The sequence below is a fragment of the Labeo rohita genome, chromosome 24 (assembly GCF_022985175.1).
Source record: "Labeo rohita strain BAU-BD-2019 chromosome 24, IGBB_LRoh.1.0, whole genome shotgun sequence".
NCBI lineage: Eukaryota > Metazoa > Chordata > Actinopteri > Cypriniformes > Cyprinidae > Labeo > Labeo rohita.
In genome coordinates this window covers 15,204,643-15,223,219 of record NC_066892.1, presented here as the reverse complement: position 1 = coordinate 15,223,219, position 18,577 = coordinate 15,204,643, and the positions used below count along the sequence as shown (strand labels likewise).

General features: G+C 36.5%; 1 protein-coding gene across 2 annotated transcripts in view; it reads left to right on the top strand.

Annotated features, from left to right (window-relative positions):
• Window positions 1-18,577, top strand: part of c24h8orf34 (chromosome 24 C8orf34 homolog) — a 123,536-nt gene that overhangs the window by 14,342 nt on the left and 90,617 nt on the right. For both annotated transcript variants that reach the window (XM_051097557.1, XM_051097556.1), the window contains exons 2-4: window positions 11,807-11,951; window positions 12,042-12,173; window positions 18,217-18,345. In XM_051097557.1, coding sequence (XP_050953514.1) covers window positions 11,807-11,951; window positions 12,042-12,173; window positions 18,217-18,345 — 406 coding nt within the window. The remainder of the gene's footprint in view (window positions 1-11,806; window positions 11,952-12,041; window positions 12,174-18,216; window positions 18,346-18,577) is intronic.

Below are 18,577 nucleotides of genomic sequence, written 5' to 3'. Positions count from 1 at the left end.
TGACAAGACAAGCACTTGAAGTTAAAAAGTATATAAATAGTCAATTTGTTTTGAAAATAACCAATTGTTTCACTAGATAAGACCCTTCTTCCTCAGCTGGGATCATTTAGAGCCCTTTGAAGCTGCATTTAAACTGCATTTTGGTTCAAACTTTGGGGCACCATTGAAGTCCACTATATGGAGATCATTCCTGAAATGTTTTCCTCAAGAAACATAATTTCATATAGACTGAAGAAAGAAAGACATGAACATCTTGGAAGACAAGGTGGGGGGTAAATTATCTGTAAATTTTTGTTCTGGATGTAGACTTCTCCTTTAAAATATTTTTGATAAAATCCGAGATCTGACCTTGCACAGACAGAAATGCAACTGACACAAAAGAAATTGTTGAACAAAGTTGTTATTTTTGTTTTCTTTGTGCACATAAAATCCGTACCTTAGTATTCTCGTACCTTCATAAAATTAAAGGGGTCCTATTATGTTCTTTTACAAAGTCTTGATTTTGCTTGGGGGTGTACTAGAACATGCTTGCATGCTTGGTAGTTCGAAAAATGCATTATTTTTCACATAATTTACATTATTACAATACCTTTCTCCTAGCCTGGCACATACGGCTCGATTAGTTCCGGGTTTAATGAAGGCCCACCTTCCGAAAAACGAAATGTGTTGTGATTGGTTAGCTGTCCCACTGCGTTGCGATTGGTGAACATCTTGGATGGTATTTCAATACTGCCACGCCCCTTGTCAAAGAAGCAAGTTTTGTGTACAACTGTTAGCGCAAGCTTACGTTTTAAATATGGATATTTTTCTTACAAAAACCCATTGATACACTACAGGAGGCTTTTATAAACCCCCCGGAGCCGTGTGAGGCATTTTTTTTTTATCATGGATGGATGCACTTTATTGGACTTGTTTTGGACTGATGAGGAGAAACACCCGTCAATGCCGTTCTAAAGTTTGAGAGTGCCAGGATAAATTTAATATAACTCTGATTGCATTTGTCTGAAAGAAGGAGGCCATATACACCTAGGATGCATGGAGGGTGAGTAAATAATACACTACAGTAGGTTCTATCATCAGCCTGTGAGATCACCAATACATGATATTATCATGCTAATCTGTTTAATTATTTACATACTTAATTTCATTGCCCGAAACCAGCTCCAGCATAAGGCTAAAAGCAGCCTAACATTATCAAAAAACATCATCACTGATTAGCCTAGACTATTCTAGTGCAAGTTTATGCATTTTAAAAAACACTCGCGTTATAAGTGAAGCTATCTACACTGTATGATGAGTAAATCTCCTACCACACACTGCACACATCTGCGGCGCGTTACGGCTTCGACACGGCAACCGGAGTAGATCACGGCTTCGGCATGTGTTTCGACCCCCTGTACTGCACACGTCTGCGGTGCGTTACTGCTCTAAAGCGGCTACTCTAGTCAGTAGTTGAAGCGGTTCTCCGTGCTGCATCGGTAAAGTTAGGCTAATCCCCCACCTCGTCCCTACACACCCCTCAACAATTCGAATTTCCGTGGACGGGATTTAATTTGATGATATTCTAATGGACCATGTTGTGACATCATTGCATGCGGAAAACAAACATTGTAGTCCAAAGGAGCCGTTCGTTGTAGTTCTTGAAAAGGGATTTTTTAAAAACGAAATATCTCCTTTTGGAGTGGACTTTGAGAGTTGTAACTTTGTTGATCTTTTTTATGCCCAAAGATACACTGTGTCACTGACTAAAGTTCAAAAAGTAAAAAAAGCATAATAGCACCGCTTAGATCCACTGATGTCACACGAACTGTTCTAACAATGTCCTTATTACCTTTTTGTGGTTGTGTTGCTGTATATGCAGGGTCAAAAAGCTCTCAGATTTAATGTCAGCATTTCTGTTCAGCCCAAATACGAAATGCAATGAAATAGTGAATAACAAGTTTGCATTGTACACATGTTGACCATGGCTTTGTCTTGTACTGACCAGTATTTTCAAATATTTGTGATCTTTCAGGCTCTAGATATTTTGAGCTGCAGCTGTCATTATAAGGCTCCTCAGTGTCTCACAAGTGACAAATTGAATGCTACATCAGCACACAGAATATCGATAAAACCAATTGGCTAGAGAATCATTGCATTTCCAGCTTGTAATTGAAAATGACACCTACCACAGGCAACTGAAACCTCAAAAACTGTTCAGTCTGGGTCTGTGTATCTCAATGAGTAATATAGATATATCAAGTTTCAACCAAAAAGTTCCCATGGGATTGGGAGCCTATAACTTAAAGGTACATCGTTGAGGGATGTTATTTCTGTCATTCAACAGTCAACCTTAGAAAGAGACAAAAATATGTAGGGTGTGTAGGTCTTGTTGAGACATTGTTAATTACAGCAGAGAGTTGCACACACACACATGCACACACAGAGCTCAGTACAGTACCCTGAGGAGACACACACTCACAGCAGGGTTGGATAATGGAGAGGAGATAGAGAGTTCCCTCTCTTGCCTTTATTTATAGAGGTTTCTTGGCGGTCTGGGCACTAATTAATGTTTCAGTGACCTGCAAGACACCCGAGGCGTCGGCGCAGCGTGAGCTCCCCTCCGTTGATCTTGAGCAAATGCCCTGCGTTACGAGACAAGCTCACCTGATAGTCCGAAGCAGAATAAATGCAGCATTAAGTGGATCCCGTGATCAAATCATGGCCAAATCCATCATAGCATTCACTGATTAAAGGAGAATTCCACTTCCAAAACAGAGATTCACATATATTGTACTCACCCCCCTGTCATCCAAGATGTTCATGTCTTTCTTTCTTCAGTTGTAAAGAAATTATGTTTTTTGAGGGAAAACATTTCAGCATTTTTCTCCATATAATGGACTGTTATGGTGCCCCGATTTTGAATTTCCAAAATGCAGTTGCTCAGTTAACAGTAATGATTTTTATTTTCAATGTCAAAACAGTTTTTGCAGGTTAATGTATATAAAAAAATATGCATTTTAAAATCAGCTGATTTAAAATCACCAGTTATTTTAAAATATATTCAAACTGAAACCATTCTTTAAATTGTAATATTACTTGACAGTATTACTGTTTTTACTTTTTTTTATTATTATTATTTTAAAAAAAAACAAAACAAAAAAAAAACAGCAAAACAAAACCATAATTATTCTAAACTTTTGACCGGTAATGCATAAATGCCACTGTATATATGTAATATACTTCATATTTATTATTCAGTATATATCAGTGATGTGTGGTGGTTTTCTGAAATTAGAAGGCAGATTCCTTTTTTTTCTTTTTTTTTTTTTTTAATCAAATGTAAATTCAGGTAAATTCATTTTCTTGTTTAAATAACAATTTAAAAATTTCACTATCAGAAGAAAAAAAAAACAGTTCTGTATTATATTTTTACATCAACAATGTAATTAATATTCTGTTTATTAAAGCCAAATATGAATTTCATCAAGTTAGTGTTTTAAAACAATTTACATTTATTCCAAAATAATAACTCAAGCCACACAGTAAAACCCCTAGTATTCTCACTCAGAGTGCTAAAAAAATAACACTGAAGCAGTGAAAAGTGAAAGAGATATTTAGTTGATTAATTAGTTGAGTGATGATTGAGCATTAATGAAGAACACCTGCTGTTAACAAACTGAATCACTGAAAGAAAGAAACAAAAACAGAACAAGAACTTTTTTAACACTCTGAGTGAGAATTATATAAACACTGTAGTTAGTGTTAGTAGTTAGTAACAATTTAAACAATATATTTTATTTGTGAACATACGTTCAGCTATTCTTTTTAATAGTTACCTCTTAACTATTTTTTCATTTTTCTGATCATCATTCATCAAAGCTCGGTAAATATTGGTCACAGACACACTTCACCAAGCTGATTACTCACTAAAAACTCCCACAGATCATGTTTCCAGGCCATTTTAAGTCTTATTTTATGTAACAAAGAGGTTATATGTAAGTGTGTGAGTTGTTTACTAACTTTTTTCAGTTAGTCTTTCCATTAACGCCATTGTAGTGTTCATTCAGTCTGAGTTACAAACACGCAAGGGAGGCGGGATTTATCTCATGAACCAATCACAGTCGAACATAACCAGTCATATCCAGTCATGGATGTGGAGGCCTTGCATTCTCAATTACCTCCACCAAACTCACCGCATGCTTTAGAGTCTGTTAAAAATCAACGGGCACGGGGAAGCGAGAGATGCAGACTCCCACTGTAACTTTACCTGCTGGTGTCGCTGTTAGACAATGTTGCTTTAGAAAAACAATTGACTTTTTAACGTTATATTTTGTAATGTTTGTGTTGTTTTATGTTTGTACTGTTTTTTCTCATTTAATATTTTGAGGAGGCGCTATATGAAAGAGTTGTTTGTTTGCGTTGTTCTCTGCGGCTGTACCACTCCTTGCCTTTGCTCCTCCTCTTGTCTCAAGGGCTGGAACCCATCCAGAACTCTGTCCCAGTCTTCAGTCAGCATCTCCCTGCTGTGACGTAAGGCATAAATGAAGGAATCAGAGGAATAACAAGAGTGCAGCCTCAGGCAACGCTGAGCTCTAAAAACCGAACATATACATACAGTTAGATCAACAGTGGCAACATATTAATAACTTATTGCATCCATACTGTGTCTAGACAGTGAGTCTGGAGACTATAGTAAATAATTCATTTTATTCCTTTAACAAGGAATTGTCTTTTCTGAAGAGTTTCTGTCAGTGACTGAGACAGTCTGTGGTAAACACTTAGTATCAGCTTTCCTCATGACTCATGATAGCTCAGCTGAAAACACTCATGAACTCTGATGAACGAAGAAGCTTCAAGGACGCGAACAGAATGAAAGATATCAAGAGAATTTGTGTCAGCATGAGCAAGGATAATATGCTTAATGAAAACAATCTGGATGTTATTTCAACCAGTCATGAAGGACTGTTTGTTTACAATATTTAAACTGTCCATCTGAATGGTAACACGTATTTTTTTATTATTATTATTATTATTATTTAAAAAATAATTTGTGAAAAAAGCATTGTCACATCCTGAACTGAAGACTGTTATAGTAGGTAATGAATGCTTTCTAGACCGTATTTAAAAAAAAAAATATATTTAAAATAATTTTAGAATAAGTAATGTGTTGTTTCAGTTTTAAAAATTAAGTGTTAATGCTTGATATAAAAATAGAAATGTAGTTAGCTTTAATTTAGTTTAGTTAATTTGGTTTCACCAAGTCTGCATTTTTTTGATTCAGAGTATAGCAAAAACATTAAAACTTTGAAATATTTTTACTATTTAAAATATCGGCTTTCTATTTGAATATATTTTAAAGTGTAATTTATTCCTGTGATCAAAGCTACATTTTCAGCATCATTACTCCAGTCTTCAGTGTCACACGATCTTTCAGAAATCATTCTAATATGCTATTTGCTGTTCAAGAAACATTTATTATTATCAATATTTAAAACATTTCAAAGGGGAAATTATAGAAATTATAGACATTATAGAAATTAAGACTTTGATTTAACAACATTATAGAAATTAAGACTTTTATTTAGTAAGGATGCTTTAGAGTGATTAAAAGTGATTATAAAGACAAATTTATAATATTACTAAAGATTTCTGTTTCAGATAAATGCTGTTCTTTTGAAATTTATTCATCAAAGAAACCTGAAAAAATTCTACTTGGCTGTTTTCAACATAGTAATAATAATAATAAATGTTTTTTGAGCGAAAAATCTGAATATTAGAATCATGACTGGAGTAATGATGCTAAAAATTCAGCTTTGAAATCACAGAAATAAATTATATTTTAAAATATATTCAAATAGAAAACAGTTATTTTATATAGTAAAAATATTTCACAATTTTACTGCTTTTGCTGTACTGAAATAAAATAAATGCAGGCCTGGTGAGCAGACTTAAAAAACATTACAAATTTAACTTTTGGCTAGTAGTGTAAGTTGTTATAACTAATTGCAGTACCATTTTTACAATGTATAAAATGCAGATAACAAATATTTTTTTTCAAGTGATTATTAATATCTCAAACCCTTTCAGGGCATTTCTGCTTAACAGCAGGATTATGTTAGGTGCAAAAAGTAATAATGTTCCTAAAAAATAATTAATTATTTTCAATTTAGTTTTTAAATAAATTTGTTTAAAACAAGAAGAAAAAAAATCTATTAGACAAAGGTGATTAAAAAGTTATTTAAGATAACTGAAAATAAGTCTTAATAGCCTATACCATTTTTAAAGTATTTTATTTTCTCTGGAAAACAAAAATATTGTTTCAAAATTAAAAAAAAAAAAAAAAACATTTTTAATAGATTTGACTGAAAAAGTCTTAAACGCTTGGTAGTTTTAAAAGGTTAGGAACTCACAAATGATATTACTTTCAGTTCAGTCTTCAGGCTGGATGAAGAAGGTCAAAGTCAAGCACGTTGCATATAGGATGCAGTTTTCTGCCTAGTGGTCTCTGCTGTACTCTGCACATTTTGGCAGCTGTAGTAGATCACCTAGTGTTTTATGCATGGAAATGCTTGCTGTGCATGGTTCACATACTATTGCAGAAATTGTAAGAGTAGTACAGCGGAACTAGATGTCATTCCAAACATTCTCTGTCACAGAATGTCAGAAAGTGCATTGAAAATGTTGTCCACAACAGAGCTTGTTCTTTAAAACTAGCACTGAACTTGGCTTGCAGTCAGTTTGTCTATTAGAAAGGCTGAGATTGCCTCCCCCTGCCAATTTCCCCAGTCTGTCAGTATGATCGAGAGATTCTGTGTTTCTCCATCCTGATGATGCAAGAAAATAATTTCAAATGCTTATATCTGTAAAGGGATTTTGACCTAAATTTGAGTATGTCTATGTACAGTATTCTCTCCATCATGCAGATACAGTATTATTACCATGCAATGTTACCGTATATTAAAGAGGTCAGTGAAGTAAGCAGGGAAACCCCTCTGATAGCATCAAATGCTTTGCATTCTTGAAACGCGTGTGCTAATCCACGCCGTGCTTTCCTGTTTACCACAAGGGCAATTACTCACTGGGGAGCCTGGGGTAGTTACAGTAACACAGCCCTGCTCAATTTATTTCCTGCTAAACCCACAAATTACAGTGCTCTTTTATGTACCCCCTGTTGCTAGGTTAGTTTAATTACCCAACAAGACTTATGTGTCGTAATTACCATGTTTACATCTACCCTCTTGTTGATTTGTGATTGTCTGGCTTGTAACATAGAACTGACACTTTTTTTGTGCCTATACATAAAGCAGAGACTGGAAAAGTTATTTTTATATGGACTACACTGTAAAAAATAATTTGTTGGGTCAGCTTAAAATAATTTGTTACTCTGCTGCCTTAACATTTTAAGTTCAGTCAACTAAAATAAGTTTAGTATAATAAATGTTAAGTTGTACTAAGTAACAACTAAGAGATTTGTGTTTGCTAAACTTAACAGATGGGTAAGTAACCCAGCTGCCTTAAAATTTTTTAAGTTGATTCAACTCAAATATCTAAGTTGTCACTTAGTATAATTTAACATTTCAATCTGAATAAACTTTTTTGGAGTTGACTGAACTTAAAATTTTAAGGCAGCCAGGTTACAAATTATTTTAAGCTGACTCAACAAATTGTTTTTTACAGTGTAGACATATTTGCAAAATACCTAATTTTGTTTTTATAACTCCCTTCACCAGAAGTTTGATTGACAGGCGATCTGACCAATCATAACGCGGAATCGTCCATTTTGTCCAACAAACAAACCGGACATGAGAGTGGATTAACATTGGTGAATTTGAACTTGAAAATGGTGTGTCTTTCTATGGTCGGAACAAGATGCCTTCTGATGTTCATTCATATTTATTTCAAGCTATAACTAGTAAAGAGGATGATCCGTTTATGTGCCACTTGAACTGAGGTGCTACAGCAATGTGTCACGACACATTAAAGAGCCACAAATCAGTAATTATTGTTTGAAATTCTTAAAAAATGACAAAATGTGAAAGCTAAGACTTTGTTTTGTGGCAAAATTAACCTGCTCCAGTGTTTCCCCTACGTTCACAGCTTTGGCAGATGAGGCAGGGGTGCTGGTTTTTGGTACTTTACTCTCTGTATAATAACAACATTTATTTCAGTAAAAAAAAGAGTCCAAAACGCTCAATTTCAACATTTTGAACAATATGGCCCTACAATCTTTTTCTTTCGTTTTTTCTTTCTTTCTTTCTTTTTTTTCTTTTTGTGTGTTTGTGTTTTAATTTTTCTGATAATCAAATAAAGGCATTAAACATTTATTTCTTTTTAATCAAATGAAAATTAAACCCTTTCATTTTCTGGCCAACAAGTTTACTGTTTCTTCTACAATTAAGTGGTTAATCTTTTATCATTTGTTTTATTTAAATTCGCAGAAATATAAACATATAAAGATGTAAATTATACTGCACAAAAGTAATACAAGAGTAATATATTTCTGTTACACGTTAATCCGTACTTTTATTTTGACAGGTTGCTGTGAAGTTTCTGTGTTTATAGTGTATGATATGATGCTAGTTTTCTCAAATGAAACGGTAAAATTCACCTGAAATGATTCTCACAGCAGCTCTGGAGATGAAGTTCATGTGTTCATGTCGTCATATAATAAGACGCACAGGCCAAAAATCACCGCGAGCGTCACGTGTGCGTCAGTATTTGTGTAGTAAACAAACCCGTGTTCCAAGTATATAAAACTGCAGACCGGAGATCTCCAAAATGGGGCGGGAACTCCAAAAGTGGGCAGAACCTCCAAAATGGGGCGGGGTCTCGTCACGCAAAGACTTTCCCCATTGGCTCTGGCTTCAGCCTATTGTTATTGACTTACATTTCAAAACTAAACTTTATAAAATAAACAATTTGTAGGTGTTCTCAAATGAAATAAACTATGCTATATAAATAAATATGCTCAGTGAGAGCAGAGCCCCAAAGCTCGTGGCCAGTGGTTAATGATATAAACGGGAATTACCCATGAGCTCTCCCGCGAGCCGTCCCAGTGAAGCTCAGAGGAAAGGTTTTACTCTGTCGCTTTGTTTTAAGCAACAGGGGTGTCCTGGTTCTTGAAATTCGTAGGGTAGTGGGGGGTAGTGATGCTGAATGTAACTAAAAAGATCCAATTTTCCGGTGAGGTCCGGTTGGGGAGTTACAAAATCTCATATCTCATAATATTATTAACTGTTTATTTGCCACGCTATTCAGCACCAATCCCAACGTGCAGTCAATTTCACTGGTTAAGGTTAGAGTAAGGTGTGGGGTAGGTTTAGGGGTTAGCATTTGTGTAGCATAGTATAGGTAATCAACACTGCGACTGCCACAACCAATAAAATCTTTAGAATTAGCTGTGGGGCGGAGTTTGCACTGAAGTGGATTGGGGGGGAAACTGCGCATGCGTGTCATGTGCCTGTCTGTCAAAGGGAGGAAGCCACGCCCTATTTTGGAGCGCCCACCCTGTTTTGGAGTTCCCGCCCCCATTTGGAGATCTCCGAGCTGCAGTTATATACCCCTCCCGTGTTTCCGTCATTCATACATACAGAGCCAAGCGGAACATGCAGGATTTATATCCAAACCGTCTTTTTCCTTTTTAATATTTACAGACATTAGTCCATATCGCGATTCGAATTAAGTGACCCAATTTTGATTTATTCATCCACAAATGGACGAATTCCGTGAGTAAATTCCGTTTTTATGAATGGACTTTGCGATCCCATCCGCGTTTTCGTGGAGAAATTGTAGACGCGCGTTCATGTAGAGACAGAATTGACATGCCGTCGTGTAAATAAGATAAATAACATGAGACCATTTAGTTTGTTTAATAAAAGAACAAGGTATAGACCTGTTCTATAGGAAAGGTAACCTTAAATGACTTTTGTTGTGATCTGGTGCTATATAGAAAATAAAATTTAACTTGACCTTCAAGGGGGGTGGGGGGTGCCTAATATAATGGCAGGGGAAACACTGTGCTCTGCCTTGTCTGTCAGCTTGTTGTCAGTTTCCTCTTTGTATGCAATGTATTTTTCACCGTGTGAGAACATGATGTGTGGCGTGAGAGTAACCTGGCTCGTTATTTCCAAATGAGGGTATATTTGTGTTTCACAGGCATACTTTGTGGTTTTAATCCAGTTTGAATCAAACATGATTGTGTTTCACCACAACTTTGGTTAAATTACAGAACAAATTGCATCTGAGAGGTGCTCTCAGGGGTCCTCTGAGAAAACTGATCCTGTCCGGACTGGATTTTTTTTATAACAGTATATTATTGGTTTCAAACAACTTAAAAAGAGGTCTTAAAAAGTCTTACATTTGTTTTAAAACTCTGTAGATACCCTTGGTAATTAATTATTTGTCAAAATCTAAATTCTAAAATCTAATTTTCCATTAAAAGAGTCCCTTTTCTGGCCTCCTGTTTGAAAACTCCTGGTATGGAAAAGTATTCATGTCTGAATAAAGTTGAACACATTTTAGATGTAATTCTGATGATGCCTACCAGCATTTTTTTCAACATTAATCTAATTTTTAGTTTTGTACAGTGGAGAAGTTTCCAGAAATCTGATTGGATTATTATTATTATTTATTTATTTATTTATTTATTTTTGTGATTGCTGGTTTTAAGCATTTTGATACCGAATACCCAAAAATATTATGTTTTCCTATAAGGTACCTTTTAAAAATATGTAAAGCATATCCATTTTTATATATAGACATGTTTGTTTATATATATATACATATATAGAAAAAAAAATAGTTTTAAATAAATTAAAGGTAAATATGTTATATATATATATACATATTATATATTTACCTTTAATTTATTTAAAACTATTTTTTTTTTCTTCTTAATATTAGGCTTTCGTTTACATTCCATACAGTTAAAAATAGGGCTAGAGTAAAGCAATTGTGAATTTTTCAAATATGTTAAAAATAATTTAACTATTTAACACATATAATGTATATATATATATATTTGTGCAGGTCAAACGACAGAACTAAAAAAGTCTTAAAGGGATAGTTCACCCCAAAATGAAAATGCTGTCATTAATTACTCACCCTGGTGCTGTTCCACACCCATAAGACCTTCACTCGTCTTTGGAACACAAATTAAGATATTTTGATGAAATCCAAGAGCTTTCTGACCCTGCATAGACAGCAACACAACTGCCATGTTCAAGGTAGTAAGGACATAATGTTAAAATACTGCATCGTGGTACTCTCGTGAATGGCGGCAGAGGCCGACCTGGTTTGGAACAACATGAGGGTGAACTATCCCTTTAAATATGCTTTTAAAAACTCTGCACATACCCCTCATCGTTAAACGTTATAAAGTTAAATTTCTACAGTCTAACTTTCTACTAACACCCCTTTGCAGCCTGCTAGTTTGAAAACACTTGGCTTAGAAATCTGATCATGTCCGAATATGGCTTAACACATTTGAAATTTAATTTTGATGATGCCTACCAGCCATTTTTTAAATTCTAATTTTTTTTTAATCTAAATCTTATTTTTGGCCTTCCGTCTTCCTGCCAGTTAGCCTACAGCAATATCCTCCCTGCATGCTATAGCTCATATAATACTCAATATCAGTGTGAAAATATTTCCCTGACCAATTATCTAATTAGTTTTCCTGATAGTGAAAGCTTGCCAACGCTGCTGATTCAGGTTGGCACGACGTGAGCTGGCTTGACAATGTGCTACTTTAGCGCAAGTTCTCTGGCATTTACTCACATGCTTCACGTCTGTACTCTAATCGCTTTTTGTTTGGCTCTGATAGGAGATGATGACCAAACTGATAACTGAGACACCAGACCACCCCATTCCTTTCCTCATTGGCCATCTGCAAACCAAGCAGGAGAGTCCCGGCAGGCTTCAGAGGACCCTGTCGGGATCTGCAGCGCTGTGGGCCGAGAGCTCCTCAGGTGGGTATAGTTTAGTATCCTTCAAGCTGTTTTGCACATAGAGAAAATGTAGATCACCACCAGTTTCCTCCGTCGTCTTTCTTTCTGTAGAATACAAAGGCACACGACGGGACTCCAGGGGTTATGAAAAACCTTGGCAGATCCATCCCAAGAAGCCCAAGAAATCAAAGAGCGACCTGGCCGTGTCCAACATTTCCCCTCCGTCTCCTGAGTCTAAATCATGTGAGTCCCGCCGCAAGAGCGAAGCTAGTGTCATTACATCAGTTTTATGTGATTCAGCTGGCTGTTAATCTGAGATCAGCCGAGCATTTTCAGAGATCAGAAATAGAGGAGACTGTCTGTACATTAGTGAACAATGATGACTTCTATCTTTAGATACTGCCATTATGGAGGCTATCAGCATGAACTCTGAGTGATACATATTGCTGAGGGAGTAACTCGTATCAGAGTCTTTAATAATTGAATATGATGCTCTGTTACTGACAGCGGTTCTATTTCTGCCTGAGTGGAGGCTTTCGGCCGGTTTTGGGGAAATGGCACGAAGGGAGATTGTTAATACGTGTAACCCAATTTTAAACTGTGGATGGGTGTCTGTGCCCATTTCAAGCTGACTTAGTAAGTTTGTAAAATCCTGTGATTGTGTTTCTGTTTTTGTTCTTATATTTTAAAGCTGGGGTCGGCAACCAACATTGGCACACAGTGGGATAATCACTGGCATGCAAGAAATAGCGCATACCGACGTACATTTTGAAATAAACATTCCTCATAATCACACAGCCTGTTAGGAGCTATAAATACTGTGTGAGAATTAACCTGCGCTATTCTACAGATGCACCTGGCTCTGGCAAATCATTCACGTGACTGCTGCACATACAAGGCGCTTCAGATCAGCAGTGCTTGTCAGTGTCAAAATGATTGAGATGGACAATCAAATCAAAGTAGGCAGGGTTTGCTGTTCACAGAAGCAGAGTGGGAATTCCAGAGCGAAAGGTCAGTTTAAAGGATTCGTTCAGTTCCAGAACAAAAATTTACAGATAATTTACTCACCCCCTTGTCTTCCAAGATGTTCATGTCTTTCTTTTTTCAGTTGTAAAGAAATTATGTTTTTTGAGGAAAGCATTTCAGAATTTTTGTCCATATAGTGGACTTCTATGGTGCCCCGAGTTTAAACTTCCAAAATGCAGTTTAAATGTGGCTTCAAACGATCCCAAATGCGGTTGAAGAACGGTCTTATCTAGCGAAACAATCGGTTATTTTCATTTAAAAAATAAAATTTAAATACTTTTTTTTTTTTTTTTAAATCTCAAACGCTTGTCTCAAGACAGGCTCAAGACAGTTAGGGTATGTCGGAAAACTCCAATCGTATTTTCTCCTTCAACTTCAAAAATCATTTCAAAATCATCCTACATCGCTGCAGAACTACCAACCCAGTCTTTGCAAAGTGAACAGGCAATGAAGTTTGAGATTAAAAAGTATTTAAATTGTATTTTTCTAATGAAAATAACCATTTCACTAGATAAGACTCTTCTTCCTCGGCTGGGATTCCTCGGCTGGAAGTTCAAACTCGGGGCACCAAAGAAGCCTACTATATGGAGAAAAATGCTGAAATGTTTTCCTCAAAAAACATAATTTCTTTACGACTGAAGAAAGAAAGACATAAACATCTTGGATGACAAGGGAGTGAAAAAAATTTAGAGATAAGTTGCTCACCCTCTTGTCATCCAAGATGTTCATGTATTTATTTCTTCAATCTTAAAGAAATTATGTTTTTTGAGAAAAACATTTCAGGAATTTTCTCCATATAGTGGACTTCCATGGTGCCCGTGAGTTTGAACTTCCAGAATGCAGTTTAAATGCAGCTTCAAAGGGCTCAAAACAATCCCAGCCGAAGGAAGAAGAACTTTAGTTTATGTACTTTTTAACCACAAATGCTCGTCTTGTCTAGCTCTGTGATGCGCATGCGTACTCTGTGTACTCCAGTTTAAGACAGTTAGGGTATGTCGAAAAAACTCCCATCTCATTTTCTCCTCCAACTTCAAAATCGTCCTACATCGCTGTTTTACCTTTTTTTGTAAAGGGCGTTTGACCTTCTTTGCACATTCACTTTGTAAACACTGGGTTGGTACTTCTGCAGTGATGTAGGATGATTTTATGATGGATGGATGCGCTTTATTGGACAACACGCATTCACTGCTATTATAAAGCTTGAAAGAGCCAGGACATTTTTTTTTTTTATATAACTCTGACTGTATTCATCTGATAGAATAAAGTCATATACACCTAGGATGGCTTGAGGGTGAGTAAGTCATGGGGTAATTTTCATTTTGGGTAAACTGTCGCTTTGAAGTGTTTTAAGTATGAAACATTAGGATTTATATACATTATATGTTCTGCCCCCAACAATGAAAATATGTAGCAAAGAGTATATTTTTGAATAAAACTGACTTTTTTTTTCTCCTAGAATTCCATATTTCCTCTATAAAAGCCATAAAAGCTTCAATACAAACATGTATGCAAACCCTCTTTTTTTATGACTTTTTATATTTTTGTCAGTGCTCAATAAACATTGCATTTTTTATTTAAAAGTATTATTTCATATGTCAGCTTTGGTGGTACAGGGTCACAACTGTTGTTATTTTATTGAAAAAAAAAATCGAAGTCTCAAATACTTTCATGCTTTTTTGGGTTTTTATAATGAACATTTGGTTTGTACATGTAAATGCCCTTCTCTGCGTCAAGTTTTGATATTCACAAGTGTGTATGAGATTTGAGCGCTGCTGTAAATTTTCTCCTTTTTTGCGTGAATTATTCATTTAACATCTTTGAAGTGTCAGCTTCGTCAGGTGTTTGTAAAAATGTAGGCTTTTGGTTTCCAGGCAGTGATGTTTCACAAAATGAGTCCAGAGGTTACTCTGCAGCACATGCAAAATAAACACAGTGTGATTTACACATGGGAAAAAAAAAAAAACATGCTGCAGTATGCATAGTAGCTCTCATTTTCAAGCTCACACATGAGACAGAAAGGCAGAATCGGTTCTCCCTAAGCAACAAATCGTGCAGAACACTTCTGACTCTGATATGCTATAGATCTACCTGATTTAATGTCAGGGTTTTATGTAAATCAAGCTCATGCATAAAAGCACAGTCCTTAAGGCATCAAAATACTTATTTCAGACCAATCCAAATTATCTCCCAGATCATCATAACACACTAATTGGTCGTCCTGGGTATCCAGCGTCCAGCTTTAGCGCTGTGGCGCTTGATCACGGAAGCTAATGAGCTGTTTTGTTCTTTTACCTGAGATAACCTGTGCTGTCGTTGAGTCATAGAGTTATGCTATTTTTCTAAAATATTTGTCTGGAAAAAAAATGCAGCTCTTACCGCAAGCCATCATATCGCATACAGTACTTTTTGTCCGCATAGGCCACGTTTAAAGCAATTAGAGAGGCTTGGCGAATGTGTTTTAGAGGTGTATCGGAAAACACCCTTACAGAAATCATTTGCAAAACATGCACTGCGCTGAAAGCAAATACCTCTGAGTCACAGCAGTGGCAAACACATTTAGCTTGACGTTGTGAGTGCTCTAAATTATTCAGTGTTACACTTTTTGCTGCGAGTGCTCTTAGTCAGACTCACAGAGGTATTGCGTATGTCTGACAATCTGTGCACGTTTGGGTTTTTTGCACTGGGGCTATGCACTGTGACAGCACTGAAATAGTACAATTTGAAGTACTTTTCCCAAAACAAGTTGTCAAGAGCACTCAGATGATGGACAAAGTAAAATTGTCTTTAAAATGCTCAGTGATTGCTCAAGTCAGGAAAGTGACTGATACTCAGTTAGGTTGGATATAATTTTCACATATTTATCAGATTTTGGTATTTTCTGTCCTGAGAAGTATGAAAAAATGTGTTGTAATGAATTCTTACAATGCTTTGCAAAAGTATTCATACCTCATGTTGCAGCCTTATGTTAAACTGCTTTAAATGACTTTTTTCCCCACGTCAATCTACACTCCATACACCATAATGACAACAGCAAAACAGATTTGTGACAACACTGCAAATTTATTAAAAATAAAACACTGAAATAAGTACATAGCATAAGTATTCACATCCTTAACTCAGTACTTAGTTAATGCACCTTAAGCCTCAAGTTTTTTTAGGTATGATGCGACAATCTTTGCACATCTGTATTTGGCAATTATCTGCCATTCTTCTCCTCACCTCTCAAGCTCTGTCAGCTTGGATGGGCTGCTGGTAGACATTTTCAGACGTCTTCAAAAATATTTGATTGCGTTCAAGCCAAGACTGTGGCTGGGCCACTCGACGACATTCACAGAGTTGTCTATAAGCCACTCTTGCTATGTGCTTAGGGTCATTGTCCTGCTGGAAGGTGAACCTTCTGCCCAGTCTGAGCTTCTGTATGCTCTTGACTAGGTTTTCATTAAGGCTATCGCAATATTTTGGTGCATTGAGCTTTCCTTCTGCTCTGACGAGTCCCTCAGTCCCTGCTGCTGAAAAACAGCCCCACAGCATGAGGCTGCTACCTTCATACTTTACTTTTAAAGGGGTCATCGGATGCCTATTTTCCACAAGTTGATATGAGGTCTTAATGAAAAGTCTATAATATACTTTGGTTAAAAATTCTCAGTGGTAGTGTAAAACAACACCCTTTTTACCTTGTCAAAAAGCTTTGCAAAAATCATTCTGAGGGATTGTTCCTTTAAATGCAAATGAGCTCTGCTTGCCCCGTCCCTCTCTTCTCTCTGGGGAGTGACGAACTGTGCTCAGAGATTGTTTACTTTAGCCGCATTTAGCGTGTTTAGCCACAAAACTTGCTAACTAGCACATTATTTGGAAAGGTGATTGCAGAGATTCATTATTGCTATGGCATCAAAACAATGGAGGTCGGACTGTTACAGTTGACTTAGGGTGGGTCTGAGGTAAGAGCCCATGTCAGTCAACTATCGTGGAAATGGCCTCTGTCTGTGTGACACCACACTGACAGGCATCTGAGAATGGTTCGATTTAAAAAGGGGATATTATTTTTACAGATTAATTAAAAACCACTGCATGGATTTTTATTATTATAGGGTGGATTTGTACATACACTGCCAACACATATTAATGTTCAAACAACATGTAAAAGTGAACTTTGCATCTGATGACCCCTTTAAGATGGTACTTTGCAGGTGATGAGCAGTGCTTGGTTTCCTTCAAACAAGATGCTTCAAATTGAGGATCATCATGCCAGAGAATCTTGTTTCTCACAGTCTTTGCAAATGCCAAGTGGGTTTTCATGTGTCTTCACTGAGGAGAGTATTAAGTTTGGCCACACCACCATAAAGACGGGATTGGAGTGTTGCAGTGATGTTTGTCCTTCTGTATGTTTCTTCCATCTGCTTCTTGGTCACCAGTATAACCAAGCCCCTTCTCCATGGTTCGCTCAGTTTGGCCAGGAGGCCAGCTCTAGAAAGAGTCCTAGTTGTTCCAAGCGTCTTCGATTATGGATAATGGAGGCTACATGCTTCTGTGAACCTTCAATGCAGCAGAATTTTTTTCTGAACTCTTCCCCAAATTTGTGCCTTGATGCAAGCCTGTTTCTGAGCTCAGCAGGCAGTTAGTTTGACCTCAGAGCTTGGTTTTTGCTCTAATATGCATTTTCAGCTGTTAGACCTTTTCTAAGAGGTGTGTGCCTTTCTAAATTAAACTCATTCAAATGAATTTGCCAGAGTTTAGCTCCACTCGAAGTGTAGTAACATCTACAACCGATATGAGTGCTCCTGAGCTCAATTTCAAGTGTCCCAGAAAGGGTATGAATACTTATGCAATGGAATCATTTCAGTTTTTTATTTCTAATAACTTTGCAAAGTTGTTACAAACCTGTTTTGTGCTTTGTCATTATGGTGTACGGAGTGTAGACTGATGTGGAAAAAAAGTAATTTAAAGCAATTTAACATAAGGCTGCAACACAACAAAATGTGAAAAAAATGAAGGGGTATGAATACTTTTGCAGAGCACTATGATTATCACAACGGCTGTGATTTAATCATGTAAACAGTCTGATGCGATGTGTGTTTTCGAGTGAAGCACAGCACTGTGTTTATTTACACGCAATAATGTTTTGTGTCTCGGAGCAGCTCGGTTTGCATCACTGTGCACAAAAGTGATGCAAGTATTACATTGTGACTTTAATGTTTGAACAGTACAGGAGGGATGTTTAGCTTTCAGTTATCGAAAGTATTTTATTTGTCATCTGTTGCAGTGCCTCGTTCAATACTGCGCCCTACCTGGGATTGGAGGACCAAACCTGAGAGTCGAGACTTTGATGAACTCAATCACATACTGCAAGAGAGCAAGAAGCTCGGTAGAGCCTTGGAGAACCTGTCCCGCAGTAAGTGAACCAACAGCTATCCAAAAATCTTAAAGGGATAGTCCACTCAAAAATGAAAATTCTGTCATCAATTACTCACCCTCAGGTCGTTTTAAACCCGTAAGACCTTTTTTCATCTTCAGAACATAAATTAAGAAATTTTGACGAAATCTGAGAGCTTTCTGACCACGCATAGACAGAAACACAACTTTCTTTTTTGCGCACAATTTTTTTTCCATAGCTTCATAAAATT